At 36.8% G+C, this 25,146-nt stretch overlaps 1 protein-coding gene across 2 annotated transcripts in view; it reads left to right on the top strand.

Annotated features, from left to right (window-relative positions):
• The window catches only part of ZFC3H1 (zinc finger C3H1-type containing), a 52,669-nt gene extending 35,204 nt beyond the window's left edge, over positions 1 to 17,465 (top strand). For both annotated transcript variants that reach the window (XM_059082397.2, XM_059082398.2), the window contains exons 23-35: positions 1,190 to 1,378; positions 2,026 to 2,263; positions 6,262 to 6,367; positions 6,450 to 6,648; positions 7,228 to 7,322; positions 11,045 to 11,155; positions 11,420 to 11,524; positions 11,656 to 11,821; positions 12,943 to 13,043; positions 15,267 to 15,368; positions 16,006 to 16,045; positions 16,311 to 16,373; positions 16,503 to 17,465. In XM_059082397.2, the coding sequence (XP_058938380.1) occupies positions 1,190 to 1,378; positions 2,026 to 2,263; positions 6,262 to 6,367; positions 6,450 to 6,648; positions 7,228 to 7,322; positions 11,045 to 11,155; positions 11,420 to 11,524; positions 11,656 to 11,821; positions 12,943 to 13,043; positions 15,267 to 15,368; positions 16,006 to 16,045; positions 16,311 to 16,373; positions 16,503 to 16,640 (1,653 nt within the window). In that variant the 3' untranslated portion in view covers positions 16,641 to 17,465. The remainder of the gene's footprint in view (positions 1 to 1,189; positions 1,379 to 2,025; positions 2,264 to 6,261; positions 6,368 to 6,449; positions 6,649 to 7,227; positions 7,323 to 11,044; positions 11,156 to 11,419; positions 11,525 to 11,655; positions 11,822 to 12,942; positions 13,044 to 15,266; positions 15,369 to 16,005; positions 16,046 to 16,310; positions 16,374 to 16,502) is intronic.
• The last annotated feature ends 7,681 nt before the right edge of the window (positions 17,466 to 25,146 follow it).

Raw genomic sequence — 25,146 nt, 5'->3', positions numbered from 1 at the left:
TTGGTCTTTTTATTATATGCCCTCGTTACTTATGGAAAATACTTTATCTGTAAATCATACTAATATCGAGCCTTGCTAAGTTTAAAAGATTTGGTGAAAAAGTGGGTTTTTCCTCATTCTCTGAGAAAATGGGGTGTTTCTTACCCAGGCTTAAACTTAAAATTATGATTAATTCACTTAGTGAATTAATAAAATAAATATTCATTAATATGTGAACTTTTACCAGCTGAACTCAGGAATTATTAGATTCAGATAAACTTTCATATAAACTGTTTCTATCAGATCTGTCATTTACTTGCTAACTGAAATTCAGAACAGATAGATTTGGATAACATGGTATCCCTTAATGAATGAACTTGCCACTTTCTTACTCTCCTAACTCACTGAATAGATTTAGACACTGAAAAATGCTTGACTTTTAACCTGCAGCCTTGCTATTAATGCAGTTAATGCTATTGATCACCACAAATTATAAGGTGTAATGTTTTCCCTTAAGTTGGTCTTTAAAGGACCTCTTAATTTCTTTAAAAGATTAAATCTTTTGGGCTTCCCTGGTGGCGCAGTGGTTTAGAATCCGCCTGCCGATGCAGGGGACACGGGTTCGTGCCCCGGTCCGGGAAGATCCCACATGCCACGGAGCGGCTGGGCCCGTGAGCCATGGCCGCTGAGCCTGTGCGTCCGGAGCCTGTGCTCCGCAACGGGAGGGGCCACGACAGTGAGAGGCCCGCGTACCGCAAAAAAGGAAAAAAAAAAAAAAAAAAAAAGATTAAATCTTTTAATTATTTTGTCACATATTTCTTATATGAATGCTATTGTCAAAATTTTTATACAGTCACACACCTGAGCAATTCAGATTGTATGTGATCATAAACGTGAGCTTTTGGAGATCCATCGTGGTCTTGCTGCCATTTATTGATTCAAGGAAAGGACACGTGAAATTGCTTTACTGATAATCCTGAGAGTATATCTGTATTGTTTTAGTTTTCATCTGATTCCACTTTCCAACTTGTGGTAGAAGGGGAAATCTAGGTTATAATATTGTATGATGGGTTTATACATATTTGTAATTGTCCTTTTTATAGAAATTGAATTTTTAATATGTGATAGTTTCTTAATGAAATGTGAAAAATCTGTAGTTTTAGATTATTCTTATGAAGCAGGAGTAATCATATGAAATCCCTTTGGGCAGTTTCTGCACCTAGAAAGCACCTTTGAAGAAAAGGATTACGTATGTGAGAGAATGGTGGAGTTCCTGATGGGAGCAGCCAAGCGGGAAACATCAGATATTCTGTCCTTTCAGCTTTTAGAGGCTCTTTTGTTTAGAGTTCAGCTACACATATTTACTGGAAGATGCCAAAGTGCACTTGCAGTTTTACAGGTAAACATTTATTACAGCATTTAATGACATTCTGTAGAGAATTTTTTAAAGGTTTAAAACAGTACAGGTAGCATTGTTGAAAGGTAAGGACACAGGCTTTAGATTTGAATCTTTGTTTGCCACTTACTGGTAAGTTGTGTGAATTTGTATAAGTTTACAGCTGTTTCCTCTTTTGCTTATTTAGTAGGGATAATACCTTATTTAGAGTGTTTATCAGGTTTAAATGAAAATAATAATTGCTGAGTACCCACCAGAATAAACTTCAATATTCAAACCATAAGGGGAAAAAATTAGTCCATAGTGAAAATCTTCTATATGGGTGTGGTGAGGTTTTTTGTTTATTTTTACTCTTTTCTCTTTATCTTACTAGATTTTGAATATCAAGATACTTCAAATGTACAAATGAATTTAACCTTTTCATTAATTATGTCATAAACCTTAGCATAGTAAAAATTATGTTAATCTGGTACTGATATCTCTAAAGAGTTTTTCCATTAAAAAAATTGGTGAGTATCAGAATTTTGACTTAGGTATTTAAGAACCATGCCAAAGAAATAAAACACTTTTAATCTTCTTTGCCTTCACAGTTGAATCTTATTAGGAATATTTTTTAAAACACCTTCAGATTATTTTTCCATTTTACCTAGAATGCATTGAAATTGGCTAATGATGGAATAGTAGCTGAATACCTTAAAACAAGTGATCGATGTTTGGCATGGCTGGCCTACATACATCTTATTGAATTCAATGTTCTCCCTTCAAAATTTTATGATCCATCTAATGCCAATCCTTCAAGAATTGTTAATATAGAACCATTTGTAATGCCATGGCAAGCAGTTCAAGATGTAAAGACTAATCCTGACATGTTGTTAGCAGTATTTGAAGGTAAGTATAAATGTTTATAAATTATTTAGAACATCAACTTATCGCTTATTATGATTCTTCAAAATTAAATGAAACAAATTTATGTATTGCAAGTTATGGTTTTACACTTTATTATATAAATGCTTAAAATTAAGGATTGAGTCAGTTAAGATGGGCATTGGCATCTATGGAAGCCACATTTTTCTGATTATGGCAAAGGATATCAGCTAAATATGTAGATAATATAGCATATTTACATAGGTTTAATGAGTTGATTGAATCATAGAACCAGGTAAGTTTTTGTACAGCAATCTATCAAGGTAAAAGTTAAAAGATAATATCTTTTTTTTTTAACATCTTTATTGGAGTATAACTGTTTTACAATAGTGTGTTAGTTTCTCCTTTACAACAAAGTGAATCAGTTATACATATACATATGTTCCCATATCTCTTCCCTCTTGCGTCACCCTCCCTCCTACCCTCCCTATCCAACCCCTCTAGGTGGTCACAGAGCACAGAGGTGATCTCCCTGTGCTATACGGCAGCTTCCCACTAGCTATCTAATTTACATTTGGTAGTGTATATATGTCCCTGCCACTCTCTCACTTAGTCACATCTTACCCTTCCCCCTCCCCATATCCTCAAGTCCATGCTCTAGTAGGTCTGTGTTTTATTCCCGTCCTATCACTAATCTCTTCATGACATTTTGTTTTTCTTAAGATTCCATATATATGTGTTAGCATACGGTATTTGTTTTTCTCCTTCTGACTTACTTCACTCTGTATGACAGACTCCAGGTCTATCCACCTCATTACAAACAACTCAGTTTCATTTCTTTTTATGGCTGAGTAATATTCCATTGTATATATGTGCCACATCTTCTTTATCCATTCATCTGTTGATGGACACTTAGGTTGCTTCCATGTCCTGGCTATCGTAAATAGAGCTGCAATGAACATTTTGGTACATGACTCTTTTTGAATTATGGTTTTCTCGGGGTATATGCCTAGTAGTGGGATTGCAGGGTCGTATGGTAGTTCTATTTGTAGCTTCTTAAGGAACCTCCATACTGTTCTCCATAGTGGCTGTATCAATTTACATTCCCACCAGCATTGCAAGAGGGTTCCCTTTTCTCCACACCCTCTCCAGCATTTATTGTTTCTAGAGTTTTTGATGATGGCCAATCTGACCAGTGTGAGATGATATCTCATTGTAGTTTTGATTTGCATTTCTCTAATGATTAATGATGTTGAGCATTTTTCATGTGTTTGTTGGCAATCTGTATATCTTCTTTGGAGAAATGTCTATTTAGTTCTTCTGCCCATTTTCGGATTGGGTTTTTTGTTTTTTTGTTATTGAGCTGCATGAGTTGCTTATAAATTTTGGATATTAATCCTTTGTCAGTTGCTTCATTTGCAACTATTTTCTCCCATTCTGCGGTTGTCTTTTTGTCTTATTTATGGTATCCTTTGCTGTGCAAAAGCTTTTAAGTTTCATTAGGTCCCATTTGTTTATTTTTGTTTTTATTTCCATTTCTCTAGGAGATGGGTCAAAAAGGATCTTGCTGTGATTTATATCATAGAGTGTTCTGCCTATGTTTTCCTCTAAGAGTTTGATAGTGTCTGGTTTTACATTTAGGTCTTTAACCCATTTTGAGTTTATTTTTGTGTATGGTGTTAGGGAGTGTTCTAATTTCATTCATTTACATGTAGCTGTCCAGTTTTCCCAGCACCACTTATTGAAGAGACTGTCTTTTCTCCACTGTATATCCTTGCCTCCTTTGTCATGATTATTTTTATTTTATTTTATTTATTTTATTTTTTCAAGTAATTAATATTTTCTCCATCAGTCAGTGAGTTTGATTCCTCTATGTACTAACCGAGGTATCTGCTTTGGAACATATATAAGATATAAAGCCTGTTCCCTTCTAATAAGAAGTATATAGCCTAGTCAGAAGATAAAATCTATACATCTGACATAATTAATAAACATATGAGGCCACATAACTAACTGTCTATTAGTATATAGTCTAAATTCTGTACTTAGAGAAGAGACTGGGATATGTGATTTAGAGAATTACATGGTACAGGCCATAAACCTGAAGGGAAGAGATTATTGCAGGTTGGCATGATCAAGTATGTCTTCATAGGCGAATTAGGACTTAGAGCTGGACTTTGAAGCTTTCCTATAATGTGACTGACATGGTGGGCCTCCTCAAAGATGGGACTCTTGTATTATTTTTATATTTCTCAAGGGCCTATAATGTCTGGCAGTGTACTGAGCGCTTAGTAAATGTTCATTGAATAAACTAGGGAAGAAAGGAGGTAAAAGGACATTCCTATTAGGGGAGCTAAGTAAACAAAAAGCAACAAGTAGATAGGAATTGGTACAATGGATTTAAAAGGAGATTAGAAGAAGGGAGAGTCCTTATCAAAGTGAGACTTTTTGTGCTGGAGAACAGTAGGAATTAAGCTTGATAAGTGGAAATGATACCAGATTTTCAAGAACTTTTAAGTATGGTAGGCTTGATGGCAATAGAGATTCTTTAAGAAAGAAAGAATATGCTGGAGAGAAATGATACCAAAGGTAGGAAAACGGACCAGAAGCTGACAGCCATAACTGAGGCATTAAAAAAAGTAACCTGGGAAAGAGAGGGGTTTTTTTTCTTTTTTTTTTTGTGGTACGTGGGGCTCTCACTGTTGTGGCCTCTCCCGTTGCGGAGCACAGGCTCTAGACGCGCAGGCTCAGCGGCCATGGCTCACGGGCCCAGCCACTCCGCGGCATGTGGGATCTTCCCAGACTGGGGCACCAACCCATGTCCCCTGCATCGGCAGGCGGACTCTCAACCACTGCGCTGCCAGGGAAGCCCAAGAGAGAGTATTTATTGGAGACATTTTAAGTTACCATATAGAGATTAGGGACAGATTAAATGTCAGGGAAGAAGAGAAAAAATAGTCAAAGATAATTTCAGGGTTTTGAGACCAGGAAAAGGAAAAAGGGTACTAATAGAAAACTGGTGAATTGGGAAGACTGATTTTGGTAGTAGGAGTGGTATTTGTGAATGATAATTGGTCACCCAAGTGGAAATGCTTGTTGGCAGAAGGAAATAAGGAAGTGCACCTTAAATGGACAATTCTGGGTAGAGAAATGGATTTGAAAGTTATCAACATAGGAATTATTGTATTATATAGTGCTTTACAGTTTTTAATGTGCACTCCCAGTAAGTTATTCACCAGCTGAAGCTATGAGATACTTTCTTTGAGGAAATGGAGATTTAAAAATATAGCAGTAAGGGGTACAAGGGAGAATTGAGTCAGTGAATGAGACCAAGAGAAAATATAAACAATCTCTTGGAAGCAGAGGCAGGAAGAAATTAAAAAGAAGAGGAAGAACATTATCAAATGCTAATCAGATAAAATGAATGTGGAGCTAGATTTGTTTAGATAGGATCCTTATAAGTGAACTTCAGAAGTGCTGTTTCAGAATGACATTCATTTTTAAACTCAGCAGTTCTGTGAAGTTATACCACCTTGGGCAAGGAGGGAAAATGGTGACAGTTGTGCAAAGTGAAACAGTGGAGGACTTTTCTCTAAGAAGTAGCAAGATCGAGTAAAGGACTCTACAAAGGGAAAAGTGTTTTGAAGGAGTAAAGAAAAGATCTAGTTTAGGGGGAGATATTTAAATGGCTGTAGATCAACAGAGCAAGGCCTCTTGAAGTGGTTCGGAGAAAGATGAAAAGATAATTCATTCTCTAATTTCTTTGACATTTTTCAGGAATTTAGTATAAATGCAAAGATGCAAGAGCTCATATTGGGTGTTTTATTCTTAACAGGAAAGTGAGGGTGAAAGATTCAATTTTAGGAGTTTGGAGATATCTGAAATACTTCCTTTGGGTGAAAGCCAGGAGTTTAGTAAAGGTGAATAAGATATAGTCAAACAAAAGAATAGATGAGTTTAAATAACACAGTCACATAATTCATTTTATGTTTGATTCATGTTATTGTGGTATTTTTGGATAGATGCGGTGAAAGCTTGCACAGATGAGAGCCTTACTGTTGAGGAAAGAGTAGAGGCTTGTGTTCCACTTTACACAAACATGATTGTTCTGCACCAGCTTCTTGAGAGGTAAAACTTAATTGACAAGCAGTTAACCTGATATTAAAAATTGATTTTTTCATGTGTTTAAATGTGTGTTTTTCTTGTGAAGGTATGAGGCTGCAGTGAAGCTTTGTAAATATTTATTGGAATCATGTCCCATGAACTGCCAGTTGTTGGAATCCCTTGTTGCTTTATATTTGGAAACAAATCAGCACGACAAAGCTAGGGCAGTGTGGCTTACTGCATTTGAAAAAAATCTTCAGAATGCAGAGGTTTTTTATCATACATGCAAGTTCTTCATCTCGCAGGTAAAAAAAAAAAAAAGACTCATAATTCTTTTTTTCATAATTCTTAAATATGATATTTTTATGTTTCACGTTTATTCATCCTTTAAGATGTTTCAGGCATCAGTCTCTCCAGGATGCTTTTACTGATCTTTTGCCCTTTGCAATACTGTTAGGTATTCCTTCTCTTTCTGCCATAATACCTCATTCATAGTTCTCCCATTGCACTTGATTACATTACATTGTAATTTTGCTTATAGCTACTTTGTCTACTATTCCAAGAACTCCTAAAGGGCAGGGACCATGTCTTATTCTGATTTAGAGCTCCCCTACTCCCAACATCTAGCACAGTGCCAAACATGTAAATAGAGCTTAATGGCTAATTGGTGAAATTGGTGAGTGAAACTTGAGCTTGTGGTATGTTGGGTGTTAAAGTGTTTAATGTTTAGTTCAATTTGGAGATCAGAATACAAAAGTCATCTCCACCTACTCAAAAAACCTAATCTAATCAGTGGGGGGGGACAGGGGGGTGCTTTTCCTCCCTTGAAAGATTTTAATTAAACATTGTAAACCTAATGTGTCTCCCTCCTCTCTTAAAAATAGAATCGAGGAGATAATCTTCTTCCATTTTTGCGGAAATTTATTGCATCCTTCTTTAAACCTGGGTTTGAGAAGTATAGTAACTTGGATCTGTTTCGGTAAGTTTGTAGAACTCTTGATTTGTAGAGGAATGAAAAATAGTGTAGCTCAGTGGAATGATTACCAATTTCTTGGTGGATTGATTATATTTTAGACTGATTTTTTTTTAAGACACTTGAATACCCTCTTACAGAATTGTTATAAGGGCAGTAGAATTTAATAAAAATGGACACAAGATGTAAAATGTTTTGCATTCTTTGGAAAACACTAAATTTAACACTAAATTTATGTTAACACCATGGTGATCCATGCTGCTTTTAATTACTGTTATTGTTAATTTTAGCAATTAATTCTGTAGCAACAAATTATCCTGAGACAATCTCAGTGATTTTCGAAAAAATGAGTTTTAATTTATTGGATTGGTGATTTTAAAGTGAATGTAAACAAATGCCTTTTTAAAAAAAAAAAAAATCTAAAGAGAACCGCTTTAACTTCTGAAAAGTTATTGAGTAAGAAACTTTGGAGAATTCTTTTCTCAATCATCACTTTCTCAGTAGCTTATATAGAGTTCTGTATTTACTACCTTTATTTGCTTCCCTGTGATTTCTTATTTTAACAACAATAGGAGGCCACAGATGATCGTAAAGAGTGGGGGTTTTTTGGAGGCTTTTAAAGTTCTCTTTCCTTCTTCCTCCTCATCTCTCTGTAGGCATCAGCGAACTTTTTACCTTAAGGGCCAGATAGTAAATATCTTAGGCTTGCAAGCCATATGGCCTGTCACTACTAGTCAACCTTGCTTTTGTAGCAAGAAAGCAGCCATAGACAGTATATAAATGAATAGGCATGGCTGTGTTCCAATAAAAGTTTATTTATGAAGATAGGTGTAGTTTGCTGATCCTAAGCAAAACAGCATCAAAAGGAAAATATTTGTCATGACATACTTTTTTATTGTATGTTAGGAAGAACTGAGAGAAGAAAGGTCTAAGCTGGATATCTCCTAAAAAAATATTCTTGTGGAAAATACTAAGTGAAGATAGAGTCTTAGATTTATATATGCAAGTCTAATGCTTGCATATATTTTTCTTTTCTTAGGTACTCCCTCCCTGCACTCACCCACAGTATAGCAGTGTTATATAAAAAAATATTTTCAAAAATAACCCACATGGGCTTCCCTGGTGGTGCAGCGGTTGAGAATCCGCCTGCCGATGCAGGAGACACGGGTTCGTGCCCTGGTCCGGGAAGATCCCACATGCCGCGGAGCAACTAAGCCCGTGAGCCATGGCCGCTAGGCCTGGGCGTCCGGAGCCTGTGCTCCGCAATGGGAGAGGCCACAACAGTGAGAGGCCCGCATACCGCAAAAAAAAAAAAAAAAAATAACCCACGTTTTGTTAAGTTAGTGGTCTATCCACCCTAGAATATTTTGTGAACATGGCAGTTTTATTTGAGATTTGGCAAAAAGTTTGGAGTCACCATTCTTTGCCAGACTTGAGTCTTCACATCTGTCCTCTTATGGTAGGTAGCCAGTTTATTGACATAGTGATTTTAGTACTCTTCCTGAAAGTCTTTCTGCTTTGCTACATATAGATTAACATCTTATAATTAATTACAAAAGAATAATTTGAAATGCAAATTAATAGAGAAAAATTAAACTATTGTATGAGAAATTTAGAGATTGTTTAGCTTCCCCATGCTGACTTTCTCCCTGTTTAAATTAGATTGCTTTAACATCTCAGACTTAAGCACAGGATAAATTCAAGGCTGAACCAGACTTTTAAAGACTTGCTGGTTCTGATCTTCCCTTTAGCATGGAGGTAATTGTTTCAGCTTTGAAAAAGATGCTGCCAGTTTGTGCCATGGTCAAAGATCTTCAGATCTTCTTGATGTCAGCTTAATGAAGCAGAATAAATAAGTGACAATAAAAATGTGAAAGCGGGCTACCTCCAAATAATCTTCTCATTATTTGCTAAGTCATCTTGCTTTATTAATTTTTTTGTGTAAAGTTATAATTCATAATTCACCAAGAATTATGAGGAAAAGGTATCCTATGCTTAGTTTATTTAGACAATTTGAAGTTCTTATTTACAGAGTATGCATTTCTATTAACTTAGGAAAGCTTTGAGTCAAATATTAAGAGAATGGCAGTAAGTGAGAGAGTTTTCAGCATTGCCATACTTACTTGGTATTGATAGAAATTTTTTTTTTTTTTTTTTTTTTTGCGGTACGCGGGCTTCTCACTGTTGTGGCCTCTCCTGTTGCAGAGCACAGGCTCAGGACGCGCAGGCTCAGTGGCCATGGCTCACGGGCCCAGCCGCTCCACGGCATGCGGGATCTTCCCAGACCGGGGCATGAAACCGTGTCCCCTGCATCGGCAGGCGGACTCGCAACCACTGTGCCACCAGGGGAGCCCTGATAGAAATTTTTAAAATTTATAAAAGAGCCGAAGCTAATTAATAGGAGAAGTCAAGTGCTCTTAATAAGTTCAAAATACTTTTTTGTTTCATGAGTAGAAATTGTAAAGCACAGTATGTAGAACTGTAATATTTATTTAGAATTAGAGTCTGTCATTTCTCTTTCTATATAACATTTAGTATAAATTTTTTTTGCGGTACGCGGGCTTCTCACCGTTGTGGGCTCTCCGGTTGCGGAGCACATGCTCCGAACGCGCAGGCTCAGCGGCCATGGCTCACGGGCCTAGCCACTCCGCGGCATGTGGGATCTTCCCGGACCAGGGCACAAACCCGTGTCCCCTGCATCGGCAGGCGGACTCACAACCACTGCGCCACCAGGGAAGCCCTATCTCTTCTTACTTACTGCAGTTTTCAGTTGAGAAAAGTCAATATTCTTAGAGGTTAAGTGATTAACTCATGGTAATACAGCTAGTTACGGCCAAGTCGGGATGATAATCTGCCTTCTAGAAGTACCATTTCTTCCCTTTCTTACGGCCCCCAGCACACAACCTCTCCTACCCCAGCCACCATATAGCCTCTCTAATCCATTAAAACTTAGTTCCTTGAAATAATTGCTAAATTCACTGTGAACTGTTATACTAGGCAGTCATTGTCGAAATCAACGTATTTCCTTTAAAAACATTGTTCCTGAAGATGCTGGTAATGTTATACACACAGATTCAAATATATTGGGGGGAAACCTGAATTACCAAAGTAAAATAGATTTTTTTACTGACTGGCTTCTTAGAGCCTTTAATATCCTAATATGTGTTGTGGCTTTTTAAGAGGGGCCTTTAATTTGCAGTATTTCTCAATCTTATTTGATCATAGACATCTTTTTGACAAGTGCCTTATGGGCTAATATGTTATAGAATATGCTTTTATATCATGTCTGAAATTAAATGTAGAGTGGTATTTTTGTGTATGTGTGTATGTGAGGGAGAAATTGTTTTCAGATATCAAGTTTTATAACTCAAAAGAATTTTTTTTTCCAAAAAGTACAGATTTTATGGGAAAATTTTAGATACTTCATAGTCTCATTTGTTCTCTGTTTTTAATTAGGTTTAATTAGATTATTATGGTGATTTGTTTAATTTGGGCTATAAAATTTAAAAGTATCACTTTAGAAGAAGAGTTATTCAAGTAGGTGTAAGATAAATATATGATGCTAGAGATGTGACCAAAGCGGTATGGTATACACATGAAAATAAAGTCTCATTACCGTATAAAAATATTTCAAGGAAGTTTTAGTTGAAACAGAATTTTTGTTTTAAAAAAGCGTTAGCAATCCATGTGTACATAGGCATAATTTCAAACATGATTTTTTTCCTCAGGTATCTCTTAAATATCCCAGGACCACTTGATATTCCAGCCCGTTTATGTAAAGGAAATTTTGATGATGAAATGTTTAACCACCAAGTTCCTTATTTGTGGCTGATATACTGGTAAGACATTATCTATTGTGGAGAGAAATGTTTCATACTAGGCTTGCATTTGTTATTACTGAATTACACTGTGTTAAAATTAACCTGTTGCCAAAGTCATTGAAGCAAAATTTAAGGGATGCTAAGGTTTATATGTTATTTAAAATAGAAAGATCAAAAGAAGGATTCTCTTGTAATAATATCTGTAATGTTTATACTTTGTCATTCCTTTACCTGATTGAATTGAGCTGAGACATACAATGTTTTCCTTCATTTTTTAAACAGCCTTTGTCATCCTCTTCAATCAAATATTAAAGAGACAGTGGAGGCATATGAGGCAGCGTTAGGGGTGGCCATGAAGTCTGATATAGTGCAGAAGATTTGGATGGAGTAAGTTTAATTCCTCTTAATAAGAATGGGATTTGAAATAAGGGGATATGGTTGGGGAAGGGGTGATGAGCTTTCTTGTTAGAGAATTACTGGCTTAATTATTCTGAATTATGATGTTTTTCTTTTGGCAGTTATCTTGTCTTTGCCAATAATAGAGCTGCTGGATCCAGAAACAAAGTCCAGGAATTCAGATTTTTTACTGATTTAGTGAATAGATGTTTGGTTACAGTCCCTGCCCGATACCCCATTCCTTTTAGCAGTGCTGATTACTGGTCCAACTATGAATTTCATAATAGGGTAAGAATTTAAAACTTATTTTCTTTAGATATTTAAACAAAAGTAGGGGACTTAAATGATAACAAAACTCCTGTTTAATATCGAGAGATTTTCCTAGGACCACTTTACTAGCATTTACTGTTGTTCTTGACCATGTTTTCTATTTATCTCTTCAAAATCTAGGCACAGAGCCCTTTAAAGTTCAGTTAAGATAAAATGTGCATATTGATTATCTTCTATTTAAGAACATTTAACATTGAAGCAGAAGTGAAGAGATGTTAAGGTTTAATACGTATTAAAGAAGAGAGATCAAAAGAAGTAATTGTAATAATGTCAGTAATGTTTTGCTTGAGTAATTGGAAATTTTACTGAATGAAAAATTCCATAACTTCAAAATAAGTAAGAATGTGCTTACACGTTGTAGCTGCTCTTTTTATCAGTATTTTGTTAAGCAGATATAGCTATACATAGGACATAAGAAAGCTGAAATCAGATGCTGTTTGGAATTTTAAGAGGAGAATCTGGATATTGATATATTTATAAGGTCATCTTCTTATAGGCCGTGAAGCAAAGGGTTTTTAAAAAGTTGGTTTATTTTCAAAGACCCCTTTTATTCAGTGTGTGTAAGCTAAAAGCTCCTACTGAAGCTCAGTATAGACTAAAACATCTGTGTTTTATTTATTTATTTTTTTGGTGGGGTGGTTTTGTTGTTACCAGGATAACCAATTATTATGCTTTGTACTTCTATGCCATTCTTTATCCCAGGATCTCAAACCACTTTATGGACATTAAGTCATTTACACACGGGCATTCCATGAGCAAGATGTGGCAGGTATTATTAGCCCTATGACTTGCCCAGCTATACAGCAAGTAAAGGTAGACTCAGGAATGAAAACCCGGACTCCTGGCTTCTTGTCAGTGTTTTCAGTCCATGGCTCTCATCACTAGACCATATTTCCTAATTCATATTTGGAAAGTCACTAATATAATTAATGGTAGGAACTGTAACTCACAGCATCATACATTGTTATAATTTATACATTCATGTCTTAAAGACCATTTTGGTTTTCTCATTAAAACACATAAGTAACTGGATTTCACATTTTGTTGTATTCCTTTCCCCACCTCCCCAACCTTCACAGGTTATTTTCTTTTATTTGAGCTGTATTCCAAAGATCCAGCATTCCAAAACCTTGGAACGGTTTTGCTCAATTATGCCAACTAATTCTGGACTTGCACTGAGGTAAGAAAAAATAAAATTCTCAGCTCAATTATATAGGCTCTTCATATAAAATTATTCTTGAAAACTCGCTAATAGTCTGCTCTTTGGCTATTGCCTCATTTCCGCTTTAATTTCAGAGTTGTTAAGCAATATGTAATTATTCATGTAAAAGTCAATGTGGAGATCTAGTCACTTCAGAAAACTGCAGATTATAAGAGGGCATATAGTTCAAGTAAAGTTCACCTGTGTCCCCTAAGCACAAACCATCTGTCCGTAGTACGTGCATTATAAGCACAAAGCATGTTTCCTGCAGCAAAGGAGTATTACTTAAGAGGTTTTTAAGTGTTAAAGAGATAAGCAGCCACCCATGTATATTTTGGTTACTATGACTTTTTTTTTTTTTTTTTTTGGCTGCGTTGGGTCTTTGCTGCTGCACACGGGCTTTCCTAGTTGTGGTGAGCGGGGACTACTCTTTGTTTCGGTGCGCAGGCTTCTCATTGTGGTGACTTCTCTTGTTTCGGAGTACAGGCTCTAGGCACGTGGGCTTTAGTAGTTGCGGCACGCGGGCTCAGTAGTTGTGGCTTGCGGGCTCTTGAGTGCAGGCTCAACAGTTGTGGCACATGGGCTTAGTTGCTCCGCCGCATGTGGGATCTTCCTGGACCAGGGCTCAAACCCATGTCCCCTGCATTGGCAGGCGGATTCTTAACCACTGTGCCACCAGGGAAGTCCTGACTATTTTATTTTAATTAATTTATTTTATTTTTTATTTATTCTTGGCTGCATTGGGTCGTCATTGCTGTGCGTGGGGTTTCTCTAGTTGCGGCAATTGGGGGCTACTCTTCTTTGTGGTGTGTGGGCTTCTCATTGCGGTGGCTTCTCTTGTTGCAGAGCATGGGCTCTAGGCGCGCGGGCTTCAGTAGTTGTGGCATGCAGGCTCAGTAGTTGTGCCTCGCGGGCTCTAGAGCACAGGTTCAGTAGCTGTGGTGCATGGGCTTAGTTGTTCCACGGCATGTGGGATCTTCCCGGACCAGGGCTCGAACCCATTTCCCCTGCATTGGCAGGCACCACCAGGGAAGTCCTACTATGACTTCTTTTCATATATGTCAGTCATTCTCAAATATTAGCATGCATCAGAATCTCCTGGGATGGTTATTTTAAATGTAGATTCCTGAGCTAGAGCCCTCAAACCACATTTGAGAAACACTTATCCAGGGATTTCATGCATTCAATTAGAAGATTTTTTTAGAGCATTTCTTTGTAGTTTTTCTGCTCTGATAGAGTAAAACCCATTTCAACCCTCAGGAATTGTGCTTTTTGATTCAAAAAGGTACACTGCATACTAAAGCTTTGGCTTCTACTTGTGCTGTCATTTCCACTGCATCAGTTGTGTCTTATGTTTCTAAGCTTGTTTTATGGATTATAAGGTACCTAAAATAGTTATCATATATTCCTTTATGTTCTAGAGCATTTACATTCCACTTAGCATGTATGTAGGGAAATGATATGAGATTGAAAAAAATTCAAAGGCCTAAGACTGTGATAAGAGTAACAAAATAACGCCATAGCGTTTTATAATAAAAATTCTTAGTAAGCATGCTAATCTGCCAAAGTTAATTACAGAAATTTGTATTATAAAACATCACCTTTGATAAAACATGTGAAATAGACAATGTACTGATGTTTTGAGTAGTTTCTATAATGATAGGCATTTTGGAATATAGGTAGTTTAATTGTTGGTTTTGTTGGTAAAGTTCCACTTTTGATACTTCTTATTTCCTTAAGGTCATCCTTGTCCTTTTTTCAGAATAGAGAACTTAATAATTAGTCACTGTACTTACTACATTTTAGCTCAAGAAACATTCACAATTAAGTATACTGTGTTTAATTTTTAAAAAATACCAAGAAATTGCACTAATATGTCAATTCATTATTTTAGAAAATTTACGGGGAGGGAGAATGTGGAGAGCAATTTGGAGAGAATGCTTTAGTATCCTATAGGAATACATCAGCCTTATTTTAGTTTGTTGAAGATGGTATGGGTCTTGACTGGACCTTCTGCTAGTTTGCATGTTTCTTTCCCAGGTTAATTTTTGTAAGAGGCATTCTACAAATACTTGCTGAATAGCCTTGATAGAATTTAACTGACCAAAAATTATGCTTCATCAAACATTCTGCTCATAGAGCTCGTTTGGAGTTCCCTATACTTGCAATGCTTTTGTTCATTTTCCTGAATGTACTTTACAGGCTACTTCAACATGAATGGGAAGAAAGCAATGTTCAGATTCTGAAACTTCAAGCCAAGATGTTTACATATAATATCCCAACATGCCTGGCCACCTGGAAAATGTAATGCAACAATCATGTACATGTTTTTATAGCTATTGCTTTTATTTATAAGGTTTGCTCCAGACAGGTAAATCTGAAATGACATCTATTTTTTTCCCCCTGGAGAGATCTCTCTTCTAATTTAGATTTGTTTTTGGCACTTGCTGAGGTTTTATACCAAGAGTGAAGGAGTGCTCATTAACAATTGCCTCTAAAAAGCAAAACAGATAGTTTTAATTTTCCTTAAAGGGGAACATATAGATAACAATACTGTTATCAAACAAACAGATCTGCTATACACATATTAAGACTATCTCTTTTGAAATGCGGGGTTTCCCCCTATTATAATCTGATGTCTTCCTTCTTTTAAAGGTGTTAGTGCCAAGTGTTTTTTTTTTACTAGTAATTATGAGTATTTTTCATGAACGTTACTTATGTTCAAAACACTGGTCTGCTTTATTATTGTAAAGTTGATAAAAATTGTTGAATTTTTCTTTTCACTATAGGTTACCCTCCTTGGAAATTTAGCCTGTTACTTTCAGGAAGTTTTGTACTCAGATTCCCACAGTCAGTATTCTGCCAGTGGTAGTATCTCATTTTGTTCAAAGATATATAAATTTTTCTTTTCCCTTTTCTATATTCCTTTTTTTTTTCTTAGAGCCATTGCTGCTGAGATTGTTCTAAAGGGACAAAGAGAGGTAAGCCGTGATTGACTATCAGATGGGTTGCTTTTTTTTTTTTTTAATAGCTATTCTGCCCTTTTTGTTGACTTCTCAATTTAAAAGGATTAAAGCATAGAAGTTAACATCCTAAGAACTCTAAATGTTTGGAAACTCCAAAGTCCAGCATAACCATGTTGTCTTGAATGTTGTTATATTATGAAGTACCATTCAAATAGTTAGGATTATGAAAGTGTTTTCCACCACATTTCCTGATGGAATTGTATATATATCTATCTTATAGGTCCACCGTTTATATCAGAGAGCCTTACAGAAGTTACCTCTTTGTGCATCACTGTGGAAAGATGTAATGCTTTTTATATTTTATTTCATCTTGAAGTTTTCCTATAAATTTTCTGCATGTGCCATATCCATTGATGTGGTAATGCTCAAAATCTAGCTAAGTCTTACTTCTATGCTTCCCTGTCTTTTACAGCAACTCTTGTTTGAAGCATCAGAAGGAGGTAAAACTGATAACCTGAGAAAACTAGTTTCCAAGTGCCAAGAGATTGGAGTCAGCCTAAATGAGCTCTTAAATTTAAACAGTTACAAAACAGAAAGCAAGAATCACTGAACACTGGGTGCAGTCAGTTCTAAGTCCTTATAATAATTGCCAAAAATTATTTGAATGATCCTTCAAGATTAGGCTGATCCCTGGCTAAGGTCTGTGTAAGGCAGACAAGCATTACTGATCATATCAAGTCCCCTACAATATCCTATCCTCAAAACCGGAAGCAATGAACATGATCCTCTTCGCTTGGATAAATGAACTTCCTGTTTGGCCTGCTTCTAGGCCCTGCCAGATTCTCATAACATCATGTACGTAAGTATAGTTCCTCAAAGTGACTGACATTTATTTTCATTTTGCTTTGTTTTTGTTTTTATTTTTTACTTTTCCCCCTTCCTTTATGTTGTGCTATTCCTGATTCACTTGACACTCTCTGATGCCTGAGAGATTCTTGTTTGGGTTTAATTTCCAGGGCTGTGTTTACAGTAAAAAGCCGGCAGTCCCTTTTAGTTTTTCCTCTTTAAACCTTTTGAGATTCTTCATTTCAGGATTTAAAACTTAAGCAGTCCATCTTAAGGAAAGTGTAACTGCCATGGCCACAAGTCTGCTAGTTGCACTTGAATGCTCTAACAGGGTTGTTTATTGCCCTTTCTACGTTCTGGACTCCTTGCCGAGACTGTTTAACTTGAAGATTAAAGAAACTATTGCAAATGCCAGTGCATCAGAACCTAAGAGTGGTCAAATATTATGTGCAATTTTTTTTGTAAAGAAATTTTAATTTATAATAAAGTTTAACAGTTTAAAGAACAGTTAATATTTGAACTGCTTTGTATTGCAATACTACTTTGTAGTATTAAAATTGTTTATAAAAATATTTTTAATATAAGTTAACTTTTTGAAAAATGTTGCTGTCTTTATTCACTTTTCACATTCTGGTGGGAAAGGGTTGAAGTAGGAGATATGGATATTCACTATAACTATATCAGTACTTCTTATTTTGAACCTGCTTTCCCATAAAAACATTCCAGTGTCTTTTTAAATTCACGAGAAGATGGGTCCTGTTCTATTTTGAGGGCAATGAACAGATAGGCTTGCACTACCATTAAATTCCTTGTTCTTACGACCACAGTGTTTAGAAAGTATCTCCCAACTATAGTTTGAATGATTTGCTTAGTGACATGCGGTCTTACGTTGAATATCAATATGACCAACTGTAAAGGTGACTTTGTTTTTGTTTTGCTTTGTTTTGTTTTGTTTTCAGTCTGTAGTGGGTTATTTGCGCTTGGTAGAAAAATTGTTAATGACACACACTGCCACAAATGTGGTCTTACAGCAATCTAATTGTTGAAGGCAGAGCAACAGCCCCATGAAATACTAGGCAATTTGTACATCTGTACATTTTTATAATGCTTAGTTAAAATAAAGCCATGTTTTGATGCTCTACTAATGTGCCTACCAGACAGTGCATATTTGGCTAGTAAGAGCTGTTTGGTGAGGTCAGGAACAAAACCCATTTGTCTAGGGTCTTTCATTAAACCAAAAAGAGGCTATACGGTTTTTATCTAAAACCAAAGGAACTTGGGTGGAAGATAGTAATCCCAGAAGGGTATTCCTCCATTGTATGCATTTAAGTATTCAACCTTGAAAGCTTTTCCTTCCCTGATTATTTGAAAACCACTGTTAGGTGCTTGGAAAAATATTTCCAGTCTGTCTCCCCATAGTGTAATATTTTTGGTATTAATTGAAATGTCTCAGTAGTTTTTTGGAGACTGCTGAATTTTGAACTTCTGTAAATTCCAAAACGTACCATTTGTTGCATTAATAATTCCATCAGCAGTAACGTTCGTCTCTTTTTTAAAAAAAAGAATGCAACTGCAAGATCTAGCCATGCAGGCTGCACATTGTAACACCTCCAGAGGCCCCAGTTCACATGCTCACAGTCACTCAGGCAGAGGCCTTAGCAGATGTTAAGCAGCTGTTTCCTTTTTGATCAGTTGTCATATTGCTACTTAAAATCATGAAGCTATCTTACAGAAATTATATTGCCTTAAAGATAATGTCACCTTTTCTTCCTGTCATTTTACAGACTCATTTTAACCTCTACAAAAGAATAGCAAGCACTGCTTACGAGTGAGTGAGGTATATGTTCCTGTCATCCTTCCATATTCACTTTTACTTTCTTTTTAATGAAGTGCTTTGAACAAGTAATAATTAGAATATTAAACAAACCTTGGGGTGAAAGTTGATAGTTATTGTAGTAACATGAATATAATATTTAACATTATGACTAAAGTCTTTCTTTGGGCAAAGAAATGTTATACAGTGAGAAAAGATTAGTCACTGAGAACTGCAGTTTCTTACACTCTCCCACTCCTGTCGGGGGGGAAAAACACAAAAGAGGCATTTTAGGCTGTGGGGTTTTATCTCCAATACAGGAAGTGGTGTCGCAGATTGCAGTGTATTTTTATGTGTTTTTCTTCATTTTAGAGAACAGCCTAATATTTCTATTTGCCTTTTAACGGAAAGTGGACCTTGTAACATTGTTGTCACTGGCTTATCTAAGGCGGTTTGCTTTCAATTAAAGGGCATATAAACCTACATCATAAAGCAAGCAAGAATCTCCAGGTGCAACATCTAAGAACTAAAGGCACTAAGCAGACAAGCAAAGGCTGACAACAAATGTAGAGGGACTTTATTGAAGATTGGAGTTTAAATATTTATTTTTCAAGGTTGTTGAAAAAGTAGGAACATGTGGCTATAATACAAAGCAGGACCAATATTCTTGCTTAAAGCTGTCATGTTTTCACAGATAGGTCATAATTTCCTTAAGTCTGCTTTCATTTCTCTGTTAATATTTGTGTGAGGGAAGAATGGGGAAGTATGATTTTAGTGACCTTGCAGGTTTGGGGATTATGCCTGCAAATGTATCATTGCCCATCAGTACAAATTAACAGTCATCATACAGAGCATTTTGGAACAAGAGCTTTTCAAGAAACGGTAGGCTTGTAAGCAACATTTTTTATATTCTTTTTTGTCCTTCACAATTTCACAATTGGGTCTCTATCTTTATCTTTCCAAGTCATGGTACTTTTTTTTTTTTTTGCGGTACGCGGGCCTCTCACTGTTGTGGCCCCTCCTGTTGCGGAGCACAGGCTCTGGACGTGCAGGCTCAGTGGCCATGGCTCACGGGCCCAGCCGCTCCGCGGCATGTGGGATCTTCCCGGACCAGGGCATAAACCCACATCCCCCGCATCGGCAGGCGGGCTCTCAACCACTGCGCCACCAGGGAAGCCCCCATGGTACTTTTTAATGTAGGTCATAGAGCTGAGCTGAAAAAGAGGTGTTTTTTTGTTTTTTTTTTTAATTAAAAGAAATTTTTTTAGGACTCTATTCCATATACCATCAAAAAATGCCCTCACTTTCTGCAGGTGTTCTTCAGTTGTGTGCTGTTTCAGGGGCCAGTGAACAGCCACCTAAGGGTGTGTGGCCCCACCCTACTCTCATTCCCATCTTCCACCACCACTCACATAGCCTTCCTCAGTAATCGGTAGGAGATACTTTTTGATTACTACTTGATTGAGATACCTGCATTAAATGTGAAAAGAGCTTTTCATTTTTTTTCTCTCTGACATCTTTGAGGTAGATAATAGAAAGCTGTGTCTGTCTTTCATAGATGGTGAAACGACTATTGAATTTGTCTCCACTTTTTATTCAGTGACCTTGACAAGAGGGACTCAACAGCATGTTTTCAGAGGCCCCATAGTGGAGAGTCAGGCATTTTTTTCATTCCAGAATCAATTTGAGCACTGTGCTAAGACACTCAACACAAGTCTAACAGAACAGAAGATTATATGCCAAGGAAGCATTTCCAAGAGGGCTCCAAATTTGGGGTTGGAGGTTGGGAAAGTCTTCCCAGATAGAAGTGGATTATTGGCTAAGTCATAAAATAGAACGATGAAAACTTGAGGCAGGTAATACTATTTTCAAAAATTATGGGGCACACCTAAATTTGTAGGATGATTTGCACTGTTTAAAAACCTGTGGAATTTTTAAAACCTTCTAATGTATTTGTGGGGAGGAAGGTGATCTTGACATCTTACTCTTCCACCATCTTGAAGTTCCTCTCCTAAAAACCTTCTAATAAAGCTTCTCTGGCTTTGTGCTAATTCATGCACAACTGACAGTTTGTTAGACATGATGACATTGTAAGACATGTGAAACTCCATAGCAGCCACACGGGTCCAGAAGAGAGACCTCTTGACGCATATTGTGCTTCTAAATCTATATGAGCATGATTGAGTAGGAGTCAGTCTTATCAGGCCCAATTTAAAAAGCCTTGACATAGAAAGTCAAATTGGAGTTACAACTGCTGCTACTAGTTTTTTCCTTTCTTTTTTCCCTAACTTTGGGTCATGTATGAATAAAATGCGACTTTGAACATTTACTAGTATCTGCAACTTGCAGAGCCCTGTTTCCTTCCCAGCCAAGGCTATAAGGTATATTCTGTGACTCTGTTACGAATCATGGTTATTTTTCTATTTATATAGAAGAACTACCTGGAGATGGCCCAGTCTTCAGTGCTTTAAATTGATTTTTCCAAATGACATATTTTAGCCCAATTCCAAAAATGTTTCAATTGATGTGGAACTCAGTAATGCCAGGAATAAAATAATTCACTTGGGGAGCAAAAAAATTTGCATGAACCTAGAAGGAATATATGCTTCTTGTTTTCAACAAGAAAGCAGAAGATCTGAAATATTCAAGGCCAATTTGATTGGTCTTAAGTGATGTGACTTTATGGCGAGTGCTGGTGGGTGTGAATTTTTTCCTCCAGTTTAAAGACACAACTGCATAGAAGACAGTGAATAGACTGTTAAGAATATAAGTCTGTTGTATCACAGCTACCACATAGAATTACAAATATTTTGCTTTTATGCAAAGCTTTTTAGTAAGTTTTGGAGCCCACCCAAAACAGAAACAAATATGATTCTTCAAGGGCATCGTCAATGAATTAAGTAAAAGCCTGAATCCAAGCATGAAAGCTATTTGCACAGCTGTTCTAAAAGAGAATATACTGCATTTGTCCTTTACATTTTAAAGCTTCAAGATTGAACATCAATTCAGCCAAAATCAAAGGTGGATTTACAATGTTGTTGGGTCTATCAAGCAAATTAAATCTTGCAAGTGTTCTTACCTAGTGATGTAAGACTTATGAAAGAGAATAATAGCCAGCAGCCTAAGGGAGCTGAACCAATTAGGAAGGGTGATGGAGGAGTTGGTGAGCTGTTTGCATTAATGGAGGTAATCAGGACATCTGCCAAGGCCAAAACAAACACTCTGCTTGGCACATCCTACAGTCAAAATTATGAGACTGCCTGTGGATATATTTGGCACTTTATGCTGGTTGAAATGGAGCTACAAAGAAATAGAGGAGTGTGAACCATTGTGAGTAATGAAAAAAAGCATATCTAAAAGATCTGGATATTAGATTTAGCTCCCACTAACTATGTAATCATGACAGGACATTTCATTGCTTCTTGTCTGTTTCTACATGTACAAAATATGGAAATGAGTACTTACCTCAGGGATGTTGAGAGATCATATAATTGAAATTATCTTTAAAAAATAAATAATATTTTGAGTTTGGGATCATTTTCCAAAATTTTGAGGGCAAAGAGATGCTATAAAATAACAATTTGCTTTTTTTGGACATAATTTCATTGCCATCAGTTGGAGCATATGACTCTACCAATAGTCAAGCATGAGTTAATTGCTGTCTAATTAAAAAACACAACAGAGCTCACTGCTATCTAAATTCAGTGGTTCATTTCTGGTGTTATTGCCTAAAATGACAGGTAAGACGATCCATTAGCAGATGGTCTTAACTTTTAAGTCAAAAGGGTCAGTATGAAGACTATTTTTCAATTCTGAGGATTCTCAGCATGTTGGGTGGGCTCTTTTTATGGTGTAATGGAGGATAAAGACCACTCCTTAATTGGGGACTCAGTGTTCACTTGTTGATGGGTCTAGAAAGAGCATTCACTGCTCGTTTAAGTGCAAAGAGTAGCCAGTAATCCAAGCCACTTTCCATACTTTTTATTGGAATTGCTTATGAAGGGCATGGCAGTATTGACCAATTTAAGCTTACTTATGCTTCCAGGCAGAAGTAATAAAATGACCTAATCAGGCAAGAGAAATTGTATAAAGTTTGCATGATCCCCAAGCTGGAAGACAGCCCTCCAGGAACATAATCTTAAGAGTAGAGAATTGCCTTATTTTTAACTATGATTTTACTTTTTATAGTAATGAGGCCAAATCTGGTGGGAGCTCTGGTCCCAGTGGTGGAAAGAGATAAAAATCACAGAACGTAAAGCAGGAGGTAATTGGCAGCATTGACTTTTGGTGACTGATTAATGCAGTACTGAATAAAAGCAATGTGATCTGGTGGGGGGTGGGAGAGGAGAGTTTGAGTAGAAATAGCCAAGAGTAAAAGAGTAAAATCCAGGGCTTCCAGTATATTGTAAATGAGCCGCCTGTGTTAGGACTGGCAAATGAAAATAGCAGTGCCTTAGATAACCAACAAGGACCTACTGGCTTAGATAACCAATAAGGACCTACTGTATAATATAGGGAACTGTACTCAATATTTTGTAATAACCTATAAGGGAAAAGAATCTAAAAAATATGTATATGTATAGATATTTAACTGGATCACTGTGCTACACACCTGAAACTAACACAACATTGTAAATCAACTATTAAAAAAATAATAAAATTATGCAAAAAATTAAAAATAAAATTAAAAATTGGCTATAAATGCAAAAAGAAAAAAAGGAAGGAAGAAAGAAATGAGGAAGGGAAGGGAGAAAGGAAGAGAAAAGGAAGGAAGGAAGAAAATATCTCAAGTAAAAATCTAGGCGATGTGGTAGGAAGGAAGGGAGGGAGGAAGGAAGGAAGAAAGAAAAGTTTCTTAAGTAAAAATCCAGGCAATGTGGCACTCCCTGGTGATAGAGGGCCTAGGCACCTTCTGTCTTGTTGCTGTCTTGTGTGATCACCACTCCCAAGAGAGCTGCCACATATGGTTCTGCTTGTCACATCCTGCACATAGTCAAAGCCCATGATCAGATAGCTTATCAAGCATCCTAGGGCACTGGTTGAGTCGGTCTGGAGGAAGGAGGGTCTTTTTCTAATTCACAAAAAGGGACCACCTGGACCCCAAGTTCTATGGGGAGGGTGGGCCTTTTTCTGAATTGCACACAGCAGTGTCGTGGTCCTGATGGTTCAAGATGGCTTTTCCAGTCCCAGGCCTTTTGTTCACATTCCGTTTAGCAGGAAGGAAAAACAAGGAGAAACACAAACCTCCTCTCTTAAGAGTACTTTATGGAAGTTAAATATAACCATATCTACTTTTGTCCTGTTCTTCAGACATTTGGCCACTGCAAGGCAGGCTGGGGAATGTAGTCTTTATTTAGGTGGCTCTGTGGACAGCAAAAATTCAAGGATGAAGCATAAAATACATATTTGCGGACAGCTAAACATCTCTCCCACACCATCAAATTAGAGTAAACAGGCTATAGAATGAGGTTAGTGGCTTGAACCTAGTTCTGATCTCTAAATAAAACTAATGGTGAACCACTAAAATCCCTTCCAGTTTTGTAATCCTACTCTATAAATCTTTAGTTTGGAATAGGAAAACAGAAAGCACATTTCCCAGACTTAGCTGATTAAAGTAGGTTCAGGGATGGGCATTTAATAACTAATGCTTAGTTGGGGCCTTAGTCTATATCAGACACTGTTCTAAGTGCTTGAGGTTGATTAACTTATTTAAATTCTTATATCAGCCCTATGAGATATTGTTAAAATCCCCATTTTATAGATGATAAACCGAGTCACAAGAGGTTAAGTAACTCAACTGAGACAGTAAATGACAGACCTGGGAAGTTGAGTTCTGAGTGCATGCCCTTAGTTGGAAACCTACAACCTCTAAAGTGACTTAAGTTGGTTCAGTGAGAAGCAATCCTGGGGCCTTTGGGGGAATTATTGAGAAGGAGGCTCTTTTTTGTTGTTGTTGTTACTAAACTAGTAGAACGTAAGCCTGGAACTGTGGCAGCCTAGAACTATTTCAGAAGGAATGTGAAAGCCCATTGGGAATGAGGTCCAGGAGGAACACGGAACTGAGATGGGGAAAGAGATATTCTGGTGCGTGTCTGAAATCAGATACCTCTAGATTTTTCAGGTATTTTAAATGTTTTCTTCTCATCACTACCTCCACCTGCCCCACATACCTTTTTTTAAATTGAGCTTTTGAGATTGAGTAGACTTGTCTTCCGACAACACAGTAAGTTAACCAAATTCAGTTAACATTTGTGGACCTATGTCTGAAGATCATTAAGTTGCATCACTGATTAAGACACTAAAGACAGAAGATGGAGTATGTTCTTAGAGCTACATGAATTAAGCAACTTAAGTAGTAACTTGTTGAGAGGTATGGAAGAATGGAAAGCGAGAAAGTTGCATATTTAGATATGTAGGGGATGGGGCTGAGAAGAGAAGACTGAAAATTCAGAGACAA

This window comes from Kogia breviceps, chromosome 12 (assembly GCF_026419965.1).
Source record: "Kogia breviceps isolate mKogBre1 chromosome 12, mKogBre1 haplotype 1, whole genome shotgun sequence".
Taxonomy (NCBI): Eukaryota; Metazoa; Chordata; class Mammalia; order Artiodactyla; family Physeteridae; genus Kogia; species Kogia breviceps.
Note: the sequence above shows the minus strand (reverse complement) of the source record. Positions and strands in the feature narration are given on the sequence as shown.